At 30.5% G+C, this 12,780-nt stretch overlaps 1 protein-coding gene across 1 annotated transcript; it reads right to left on the minus strand.

Moving 5' to 3' along the window:
- Positions 1 to 5,650: 5,650 nt before the first annotated feature.
- LOC7462061 (mitogen-activated protein kinase kinase kinase 18-like) lies at positions 5,651 to 7,183 on the minus strand. The gene has a single exon (XM_002321097.4). It carries the CDS (start codon positions 6,833 to 6,835, stop codon positions 5,789 to 5,791), a length of 1,047 nt encoding a protein of 348 aa, XP_002321133.4. The 5' UTR covers positions 6,836 to 7,183; the 3' UTR covers positions 5,651 to 5,788.
- Between the last annotated feature and the right edge of the window lie 5,597 nt (positions 7,184 to 12,780).

A 12,780-nucleotide genomic window follows, 5' to 3' on the forward strand; every position in this document is an offset into this window, starting at 1 on the left:
AATGGGTGGACAACGAAAATTTGCTTTTATTTTACACATATCGTGCTCTAATAAAAAATTATTATGATTTTCTTTAATTTCATCCATGAAACTTGGACATATCCCAATCAGAAATTAGCTTTAATACAATACGGATATTAAAATTAAAATTAAAAAGAAATCTAAAAAGGTGAGGGGTTTTAACGTGAAGTCGTGAATGGTGGATTGTAATAGTGTTTATACTACATTTGGTATTGAATTTTTTAATTTATTTTAGATGTGGTTATAATAGTGTCCTGAAATCTTTCTATATTGAATCAATACTTAATTTTATAAAAAAAAATATTTTGATTTTAGTTATTTGAAAAAAATAAAATTCAAGTATGAGAATGAGATAAAAAGTGATTTTTTAAAGCCACCTTTTAGGGTTTTTTTGCTTTTAGAGTTTGGTCCTCATAATTTGTTATTTGTTTTTTTTGTTTAAAACATCATTTTATTTATTTTTATTTTTTGCTTGTGAGAGGAGAGAAACTCGTTAAAAAAAAAAAATGAGAAAGAAAGCTATCAGGTAGTTATATTTTAACAATAAAAAAATTATTTTTGGTATCAAAAAGTTTTATTTGACAAGAAATGTTCTATTATAATGTTTTTACTTTGGAAAAAGTTTATCGAAGTTAAGAGATAAATTGTTTTTGATTTAATTTTATGTTTTCTTTTTGACAAATTTAGAAATGTTTTGAGTTAATGAGTTTGTTTATTAAAATTATTATGATATTTATTAGATATTTTTAAATGAAAATAGATTAAAAAATAAATTTGTGAATTCAAAAAACTTAATCCTAGTTTTCCAACTACCTTTCTTATAATAAAAAAACTAGGCTTGTTACTTTTTGTTTGATTATCTTGGTGTGGTCAGATTTTTTGTTCAATTAGATAAATTCCTATATTGTTGACTTATGGTGATTAAGAAACAATTACTTGTGGTTACAAATGGTGAGTGATTTGTAAGGTTAGTGATTTGTAAGGTTACTTGTTCAAATGCATAGAAATGGTGAGGGGTTTGGGAAGTATATGAAGTTTTTTTTGGGTGGAAATGGCTAGTGAAAACTATATCATAAGATGTTTAAATATTTGTAAATGGATATTTTTGTAATTAATAAGAGTTATCAATGGGTATTTATTTTCAAAAATTTCCAGCGATCACTTGGTGGCATTTTTGTTATTGTTTTTTTTAGTTTAAAAGGCTCTTTAGGCAATAAATATCTATAATAACAATCAATGTTATCAAAAACGCATTTTAACTTGTAAAATCATACGATTTTACGAGTCAAAACATATAAAACGTGTAAAATCGAGTTAAAAACTTGAAAACCAGTAAAATCGGTCAAACTCGCTCAAAATCGATCCGACTTGTAAAATCGAACCGATTTCACAATTTCACCGTAAAAATTAAATAAGTTGTTGAGTGCTGAGTTAGCACTCCCCTTTCCCTATAAGTCCCCACTCCCCCACCCCCCAACACTCTACTACAGCTGTAAATCTTTCTTTGTTTCTGCAATCCAATCATGGTTAAGGTCCAGGTCTTTACAGTGAGATTGTCAAGAAGGCCAGAGGTGCAAATCCCATTTCTTTCTTTTCTTCTTGTTTTTGTTATATATAGAGTCGCATGTATATTTATTAGAAGGTTTTTTCATTTTTGTTGATGGGTTTTAATAGATCTCTTGTACAAGGACTACCAGACTGACCACAAGTTCACTCTAAACACCTCCTTTCCTACTGGTGTTGTAAGTTAAGTGGTTGTGGTTGACTGGTAAGCTATCTTAAGATCTTTGCCTCATGAATAATTTTGACCCCTCTATTAGTGGTTATTCTAATCAATTATTAGTTAATGAAAAATTGCTTAAATTACGTATGAATTTATATTTGAACAATTTATTTTAAGATATTTGAATTATGCATGAATTTTTATTTGAACCCTGCATTTTAAGGTGCTTGAACTCTATATGAAAAAAAATTTCCTTACAATTTTACGATCCGAGTTTATTTTGTATTTTTCGTGCCATGTCAAAAATGCGTTTTTGACAACCTTGATAACAATCATGTAAATGATTAGATTTTACTTTAAAGGATGTTAAGTACGTAAAGTGTAACTTTTCAAACTATAAAGAGTAATCGCAATTTAAACCAAACCACAAGATGTTAAGGATAATTTTTCTATTTTTTTTTCTAAAAACATCATTCAATATTTATTTTTGTATTTTTATAATATAACCAAAAACCATTTAATTGAATCTAGTGAATTCTATAACCTAGGTTACGAGTTTGGATGGTTGACTAGTATTAACATAATCTGTTTATTTTTTTCCTTTGATTTTTTTTCTTTGAACCTACCAAACCAACAAAGTCATACTGAAACAAATCTTAATCTCATATACAATTTAATTTAAAACTTAAGCTAAGCAAAATGTTGGGTTGAGAATTTTTAAATTTGATCCATTATACCAAATTCAATAACAATATCAAAAAAAATTATATTATCTAAATATTTTTTTTAAGTTAATTTTTTTCTTGGTTCCAAACCTCAAGGGAAGTAACCTAACTAATACTATTTTCCTACACAAATATTTGAGCCCAGGGATGGTGATGAGTCCCATGCACCAGGCCATCACCTCTCGGTTTACTTAAATTGTACCTGTCTAAAAAGAATTAGACAAAAGAGTTGATTTTGTTAAAGAAGAATCAAGATTATCCAAAAACATCTCTTAAAAAAAAAAGTAAGCACCCTTTCTTTCCAGCTTAAGATTCCATTTATTCAAACCAATTTTACTCAAATATTTTCTAATGCTATTAGCAAACTTATTGAGTTCAAAACCTAGGGTTTGTATTGAAGTTAAGACTCTGTTTGGGACGTATTCCCTAAAAATTTTAATTTGTTTTTGCTAAAAATTAATTTTTTTAGTGTTTTGGATCATTTTGATGCGCTGATCTCAAAAATAATTTTTTAAAAATAAAAAAAATCATTTAAATGTATTTCAGGATGAAAAATACTTTAAAAAACAACTACAACCATACTTCCAAATATATTTAAAATAAAGAGAAATCTGAACTCTTTGTGTTGATTCTGGCTTGGGCAACCCAAGTTAGGCAAGGTAGAAATACGAGAGCTCAAAAGCCCATTTCCAATTAATTGTAGTAAAATATAATAGCGAATTTATTTATCAAGTTTTAAAACTAAGGTCTCTATCAACTCCATTTCGAACATTTGTAAATATAATATTTTTCATTATTTAACTTCTCATCATTTTGATTTTTTAAACTTTTTCTTAGTAATTTGATAATTTATTCAATTTTAATAAATAATTATTAATCTAAAAATATATAACACTAGTATTAAATATGCACTCATTCACCAATGAAGTGTTGATCTAGCGGTTAAGACACTACTATATTTCTGTAAGGGTAATAACACAAGTTCGATTTTCAGGAAGCATATTTATTGAGAGAGATAGCCACAAATTTTAAATGAAACTAATCTTGCTTTTTAAAAGCATATGAAGATACCGGGATAAGAAAAACAAAAATGCACTCATTTTATGGAGATTTTCTAACTTTCTATTTTTGTCTAATTTAAAATGATTGTGTGGTAAGAACATTAAGTCATGTGTTTATCTATAATACCTCCAGTTAAAGCTCATTACGTAAAGTACAAATAATTAGAAAAGTACAAGTAAATAAAAAAAACAGTGATACAATATATCAGTTAATGATGTTGTTATTACGTGTAAGAAGTTGTAAATATGAAAATATCTTCATGACAAAAGAAGTGTCACGCATCTTCCGTTTGTTTTTATATTTTAAAAGCATTTTAAAAAAATAATTTTTTTTAAATTTTTTTTATATTTCTATATTGTTATTATTTTGATATGGTAATGTCAAAAATAAATTTAAAAAAATAAAAAAAAATCATTTCATTTAATTTTTAAAATGATCGACAACACTAAAATTTAGAGGGTATTTGTTTTGAAAGTTAAGGTTGAGTTTTGTGTATCAAACCCATAAAAAAACTAGAAAAAATTATCAAAAAAATTAACTTTTATAATTAAATTTTATACATAATTAAATTAAATTATATCTAATCTTGACCATAAAAACTAAAACAAACAAACTCTTTAATTTTCTAGAAGCATATTGAATTTAAAAAAGAAATTTAGAAAAAATACACCAACGAGATTCTATCATGAGGATTGAAAATGTTTGTTTGATTGATTGATTGATAGAACAAATATGCATCATTAGTGACGAATGAAATCTATGTGATGCAATTGAATCAACGTGAGCTAAATCCATCTAACAAAAATGGTGACTTTTTTAAGAGACCTCGCCTGACATTATTATAATCCAAGCTTACTTACAAAGAACAGAGACCGATGGCATGGCGGATCAGTGGGAAGAGGCCAGATAGACAGCCAACAGTGCTAGAGGAATTAAGTATTTTTGACCTAAAAACCCATTGAAGCAGGGGACAGTGCTCTGCTGGCCCTTAATTATAGTGGAGGTGGCCGAATTGGCACCTTGTTTTGCTGGGTCGGTCAAAATAATAATCATGTACCAATTAGAGAAACGGACGGGAGGCTTCGGTGACTTGTATCAATGGAAGCGTGCCGTTGCCGGCAGAGAAAGACGACGGGTTTGTTATAAATTAAAATCATTCAAGATCAAGACCACTATAATTATAGGAAAGGAAATGCTTCTCAAATATTTAATTTTTATTTACTTATCAAAAGTTATTGTAATTTTTTATATGAAAAAACTAAAAAAACTCAATTACTACTTAATAGAAAAATTATTCATTTTAAATGGAAAAACTACAACATGTTACTAGATAGAAAAAAAAAATAAAAAAAAATAAAATTCATTAATAATTAGATATCCAAAATATTCAATTCTTATTCATCAAAATCATTACCCGTAAAAAGCTATCATAACTCTTTATATAGAAAAATTAAATTTTTTTTATTAATAATGAATAAAAAAATAAAAATAAAAAAAGAAACTAGAAAAACCCAACACCAATAAAAAAAACTAAGTAAAATATTTATTTTTACAAAAGAAAAAAAAAACCTCCGGGGGTGTTTAACATTGAGTTTCAACATGCTTTTCATTAAATTTTAAATTTATTTTTGTTTTAAATTATTTTTTTGATATTTTTTAATCATTTTAATGTGTTGATGTCAAAAAAAAATTTTAAAAAATAAAAAAACTATTATTATAATGTATTTTCAAGCAAATAAATATTTAAAAAAACAACCTGTATTACTATCTTTTATCACTATCTGAAACACCTTCAAAATCTGCCATATGGCAGCTACTTTTGGCCATTAATGCCATGTGAACTCATCAACCCAGAAACAGAAGATAGGATTTGGTTGTGGGAATTGGAAAAAGTCCCAGAATCGGGTTTGACCTCCCAAATTCCACACCGACTTCTTCATGTTCAACAAAACTTGACCGTCGCCAATGAGCTTCGTAGTTTAATTACCACTCGTGCACCCATTTTTTCATAAGAAATCGATGTTCGAACGCCGTCTTTCCCTAGAGTGGTCTCGTTTTCTTTATTTTCCGTACTGTACCAAAAAAAAAAAAATGGAAATAAAACCCGACTGTCCAAGAGTTCGAGAAAAAAGAAAATTAATGTTGACATAGAAGGTTTTACAAAACTAACTTCCCTATATGTACAAGAACCTAAAAATCATCAATAATTCTATTGCTATCTAACAAATTTAACAACTCCTCGCTACCAACCAGCTATTTAATCTTTGTATTCAATGTCATCCGTCACTGTATCACCTTCCTCACAGCCATCCTCCCTGGCCGTGATCCAGTTCTGATCATCACAGTCCCAACTAGGTGCCCCTGAAAGCAGGGACAGCCCTCTGATCCTCTCACCGGCTGAACTTTCACTACCTGAAGGGACCAAGACCAGGCTCTCCAGACTTTCTGATTCATCCAGTGAATTCCAAATTCCTTGATCAAGAATGCTTGTAGGAGAAGTCGAGGTTGGATTAGATTCTTCAATTTGCTTGTTCAATTCTCCAACCAAAAACGGATGCTCAAGAAGTTGGCTAGCGGTCCACCTCTCTTTTGGGTCCCTCCTTAGACACTTGTCCAAGAAATCCCTTGCTTGTTCCGACAGACAACAGGGGAACTCTGGCAAGTGACCCGAATACCCTGCCCGGTAAATGATGGAGACCGGGTCGCTGACGTTATGCCAAGGTGTACCGCCGCTAGCCATTTCAATAATTGTGCATCCTAAAGCCCATATATCGCTAGCAAACCCCTGCTCCTCTCCACGCGCCACCTCCGGTGCCATAAACATTGGCGTGCCAGCGATCGGTCCCTGTTGTTCCACACGCTTTGCACACCCGAAGTCCGCAATCTTGGCACCACTTTGAGCTACTAAAATGTTGCTGCTCTTAATGTCACAATGCACCAAACCGTTCAAGTGTAAGTAATCTAGACCTTGCAAGATTTGATACGTGAAAATCCTGATCAATGATTCGTCGAGCTGACCTCCATCATGAGCATGAATCGCATTGCTAAGCGAGCCGTTGGGCATGTACTCCAAGAAGAGATTGTACATGACTTTGTTGTTCTTTCTAGTAACGTCGCACCCCTTGTAGCTAACTATAAAAGGAGAGATTATAGAAGAGAGGATCTTTTGCTCCCTTTGCAAGAATCCAGACTGAGATAGCTCGACGGACTTCACGGCGAAAACATCACCAGATTGAATAGAGGTGGCGACGGAAACTGTAGCCGTGGAGCCGCGGCCTATGGTGTGCCCTCTAGTCCAGTCCATCTCGCAAAGCTGAGAATTAAATGACAGTTTGCCTATGATTCCCCCCCCTTCTTCTTTGAGGGGATAACAAACTAGCTGCGTGCCCTTTATATACAGGAGGTGGATGGATATTTGAAGGGTAGCTTCATAGGTTGGTTGGGACAATCCCTTTAACGAGAAGAGAGCACAACGTGTCAAAATAGTTGCGGGGTTGACAGCTTTGGCCGCCTAGACGGCGATGACTTGGCAAATGGCAAGGGGGAAGGGGGTGGGTTGAACCACCCACAAAATGGTTGAATTTTGGAATCCTTTCGATGTGTTTTGAGTGCATATCCAACTAATCGGTGTGTCCAAGTTGAACTCTATCAAATGGGGGTGTGAAAAAGGTACAATTCTATGGATAGTTAAGTTGTGTTTTGTAAGAAGTCAAACGCTTATTTCTAGCTAGAAACTAGACACATGTTTATTTTTGCACTTTAATCATTAGTCAAATAATAATATTCGGCTTCACACTTGCCCATCTTTTCTTGACGTGATGTCAAACCTTCCATCTTGTTGACGAGGTTGCACGAAATTAATCATGAAAACCCAGAAAATAAATTTGTAAAATTAAAAACTTTCCATGACTTGAAAATCATGAGAATTACAAAATAATGAATGCCTTTCCATGCTTAAGTTAATATAAATCCTTTTTTTGTCTAATTACTAATACCCTTCCTCGAAACAAATTAAAAAGACTTTATGAAAATATCAAAAAATTGATATTTAGATCGATGATCAAAACTCAATCATAATTTCTCCTTTCACCAAATCATGAAAACAATGGAAGATTTTTTTGATTTATTTTGATATGTTGCAACTTACTAAGCATTTTTAAACTTTTGGTCATCAAATTTATTTTAAGTTAAATATCGATTTTTGTTAATGCAACTCACAAATTTATTTTGACTTGAATTTTTTTCTAGAAGCTATGTTATATTTTTATTGATCATTCAACTTGTTTTTATTGGACCTATTAAATTGAATAATTCTTTTTAGATTAGTTCCTATGCAATATAATTTGAAACTCGAGTTAGATCGATAAAAAGCTGAGTTAATAAATTTTAAGATAGAATTGGATGATTGGATTTGATTATACTATTTTAAAAAATTTTATACTCTTAATACTTTTTAAAGTATAGAAAAAATAATAATCAATAGCGTTAAAACGTGCTAGTCCAACTTCAAATGACGTTGACAAGTGCTAATTAATCATCCACATGACCTAAATATGGATTTGCAACGTGTTATACTTCTTCTTCGTATTAGTATTCAGTATATAGAAAGAAAAATAGAAATTATGCTACTCATCATATCATATGATATGATTATGACATAAGCATATATATAAGCAAGTTAGAAGAAGAAGAAGAAGGAGGAGGAGGAGGAGGTTAACTAACCAAGCTGGGGGAGCTGACCAAAAATGCAATGGACACGGCAACTAATATATATTCCGAAAGTGACGGCCATTACCAACAAACTCAGCATTACAGACAATAATCGTTTGTCATCTCACGCTCTCGCACCCTTAACTGTCCATGCCCACCAGCCGATTCTTGTCAATACTAACTCTGTTAGTTGGACCAACTTAACGGTAGCTAGCTTCTAATCAGTAGATAGATATGGCTTGGGATCCTTGATTTTAATTATGCGTGGCTTCTAAGATATATATACCATGATCACGCACGAAGATGCTCTTCTCACAAGCAACTCACGAAGAGGCTTTTTTTTATTATCATTAATTATTTTTATTATTATTATTATTTGTTTCATGATATATATATATGTGCATTAAATAAGCCATGTGCATCTGCAAGATGTTTGCTCAGCACGTGTGTTAAAAATTAATGAGAAAACATGTTTTTTAATTTAAAAACAGGAGCTAGTTATTTATCATACACACACACACACACACACACACACACACACACACACACACACACACTCCTCGAGGATGGTTCCAATTCAATAGCATTAATTGTTTAATGAATCACAACTATATTATTATAGCTCCCGCGTGAGCTAATTAACTAGATATACTATTAGTGCATGGATAGGTGCACGGTTAATTTTTATTGCATTTATATCCTAACCAAGATTTAAGATACCTAATTGAGTTAGGTGAATTAAAGAAATGAAAATATATTATATTACCAAGAAAATCTTAATCTAAAATCTTATATTTGAATTATTAAAAAATAATGAAGTCTTTGGACAAGTCACCAAAACGTAGGGACAACTGATACATTTTAGACACACTTATGTTCTCGTGAGCTCAAAATCTCCAATATTAGCAAGTCGTATGAAAGAAAAGGGAGGTCCTTATCAGAGCAGCTCACATGAAAAAAGCCCAACCATTAAAGACTTTCTTGGTCCATCACATTATCTCTGGGTTAACCTATCGTTAATACAATTACTCTTTTATTATCTATCATTCATCCATCTATCGAGATTCTTGATATCCCTAACCTTTACTCATATGATTAATTAAATCAAACATTGTCAATTATTATTTATCACTGATATTATTAGTCTCCACACCATGACAAACTAATTAAATATATTGGTCATCAATAACCACTGATACAATTACTCTTCATATGATAATAGACTAATCAAACAATAATGATCAAGAGTAACCATTATTACCATTGGTTTTCACACAATGACAGACTAATCAAATATATTGATCATCAGTAACTATTGATGCCATTAGACATTATACAGTGGCAAGCTTATCAAATAATGTTGGTCATCAGTAACCAATGATGTTATTAGTCTCTATACAATAGTAGACTAATCAAACAATATCGGTTATTAGTAACTATTGATGCCATTAGTCTCTACACAGTGCCCAACTAATCAAACTTTCCTTTAAAACCTCCCATACCAAGTTCTCTACACTTCTTGGTAATATACCCAACACCTTATTTCACTTCGATCGAATTCTTATTCATCTTAATACCTTACAGATTTTATTGGGTTACCCTTCCCCAAAACCTAACATTCTCACCCTATTCCTTACTCAATACCTCATTGTAATTTAAACTTGTACAATTCATCTATTTTGAATCCAGACATAAAGCATGATATTGTATTTTTATTACCCATTTTGAATACCCTACGCAACTATAATTCTCTGTATACTCACTTCTACAACCAAGTGTAATACTAATCATTTGAAATGCTTAATGGTTTACTATCAAGTGTAAAGTTTCACTCCTGAAATCCAATGTCCATATTACAAATACACAATCTCACTTCATTAGGTATGCACACATTTTTATTCTATAAATCGATATCTTTTTATCTTCCATTAACATACCTTATTTATACCCTTTAAGTTACAATATTTATCATTGTGTTCTGACTTTTCACATTAAACACATATGTAAGTATTGTATTCAAATATCTCATATCACAACCAATGCACACTCATTTTTCAAAATTCATTAATTTATTCTTTTCACAACATGATTATTTTAATATTCAAAAAATAATCCTACAAGAAATAATAACTACTCAAATGATATTTAAAATTTCTAAGAGTCAAAGTGTTGGATACTTGCCTACTGCATGAGTACAACCATTGCCTCCTACTTGTTGTCCAATTCCAACGATCTCTCTTGCGTCAACAAGATTTTCAACTTATTATTTTCTTATCATCACACAAACATAACCCATACATATCAAAGAAAACATCCAACACTAGTTCGAACTTGTTTATTTATTCTTAACCCAAAATTACTCGTTTAATTCTTTTTATGGCATTTATTCCATATTTTTCATTCAAAAGTTGCCCTCCTACTTTGAAATTCATGTCTAAGAAAAAACTACACATTTATCATCAATCATCTAACTTTTCTAAAGATTTATGCATGCTAACCCCAAGTTTTTTTCTTCTTATGTTCATTTTTCTAAATCTCTACCGAATTTATTCGTCAATATATATCACACATATTTATCTAGAAGAACACATTTTCTCTCCTAACTTTCACTCTAATCCCAAGGTGTCAAAGTCTAAGACAAGCTAAAATCCCCACCATAATCAAATGCAAGAGTTTCTTTCAATTCTAAATCATCATTAATACTTCCACAAATACTACATACTTATAATTAAACAAGCAATTCATGAAATCTCTAGATTTCCAACTTCTTTTCTTTAATGGCCGACACTAATTATATTAGTAACATTATTTTTTCTTTTGATTCTTTGTTAAACTTCATTCCATAACATTGCAAAATTATATAAAAATCATCTTTTTAACAAGTTTTCACACTCCTTTAATTAGTTCCCCAAAAATTCCTCATTTGACCGAGATTTTCATTAATCAACCATAGTTTTGTTTTTAGAATTTTTCATGCAAGTACAATTCATATCAATCTCAAGATGTTTTTTACAATACAGCCTAACATAATTCTCATGTCAATTTAGAAGAACAATTTAATTTTTTTTTTCAATGTTGGTCGAAGCACACACAACAAAGCAGTATGATTTTTCTTCCAAATCATCATTAGTACATCATAAAGTATTAATTTAAAACAATTAAACATGCACATATAAAAATCCACAAATTATCCTAATTTCCACCATTGTGGTCGGTACTTAGTATCTCTTTGATATGAAGTTTTATTTCAATTCCTGCCATAATTTTGCATCCATTACCATTTACCCTAACCCAATTGACCCAAATAACATTCGATTTGCATTTTCCTCAAATCTCTTAAAGAATCGTAACTTAAAATTCATCAGTTTAAGCATCAATTATATTTGTCTTCATTTAAGTTTTTATATTTAAGCTTAGAACTCCGTACCTAACAATAAAATGAGCTTCGAATGCTAACCAATTGAAATCTTTCCACTCCTATCCCTTCTCTCTCTAGGATTCCCTTTTTCTCTCACTTGACTTCTCTTGATTCTTGTGGTTTATAGGTTCAAGCACTCATATCTCTCTTATTATAGCCTTAAGCTTTGAATTCTCTCGAGTCTTTGGTGTAAAGACTACAAGAAAGAAAGAAAGTCTCCTCTTTGTTTTCTTTCTGACAAAACCAATTGTTATAAGGAGAAGAAGGAGCTGAAATTTCCAGTTTATCCATTTATTTACAAAAAATGTCATTAATAAGTCTTATGTTTTATTTTATGTCCGACTTTTGATATTCTTGTACAACCTTCCTTAAATTTCTAACCTAAAATAGAATAATATATCAAGAAACTCATCATAAAATTTCAATCCGGTCCAACAATCGTATTGAGAGTTATGCACGATAGCGTAAAACTAGAGAGTTGTGATTTTACGCTAAAAAAATCCAATTTTTCTTGTTCAATCCTTGCATTGATGGTATATTAATCATTTCACTAAATTCTTAGAACCATCTTCTTATTTCAAAACATATTTATTTTGAATTTTTTTATTCTTTTATCCATCTAAATTTGCTATTGGTTTTGTCGATGTTACAAATTTTGAACGCAAAATTTATAAATCTATTTTCAACTTCAATAATACCTTTAAATTTATTTCATGAATAACAATTATATTATCATAACTCTCTTGTGCACTAATTAATGAAATACACCTTTAGATCTTGAATGAGTGCACTGTTAAGTTTTATTGTATTTGTACCCAAATAATAATTTAAGATACCTAATGGGATAAGATTAATTAGTGAAACAAAAATATATTATATTAATAAGAAAATATTAATAAAATTTAAATCTAAAATCTCGGATTTGGATATTATATGTTTTCTTAAGAGCATGATCAAATCATGTTCTAAATCTAATGATTGCTTAAGAATTCAATGATCTCAATCAGGTGAAAGACAATATATTGTATGTTTAATTTGAACTTAATGATTTAAATTTAACAAATCTAAGAATTATGTGCATTGAAATGCATGTGAGAAATGTGTCCTCCGGAAATTATGTT

This window comes from Populus trichocarpa, chromosome 14 (genome assembly GCF_000002775.5).
Source record: "Populus trichocarpa isolate Nisqually-1 chromosome 14, P.trichocarpa_v4.1, whole genome shotgun sequence".
NCBI lineage: Eukaryota > Viridiplantae > Streptophyta > Magnoliopsida > Malpighiales > Salicaceae > Populus > Populus trichocarpa.

What these genes read in the sequence shown, in the direction of transcription:
- LOC7462061 (XM_002321097.4), bottom strand. Translation starts at nt 6,835, where the DNA reads ATGGACTGGACTAGAGGGCACACCATAGGCCGCGGCTCCACGGCTACA.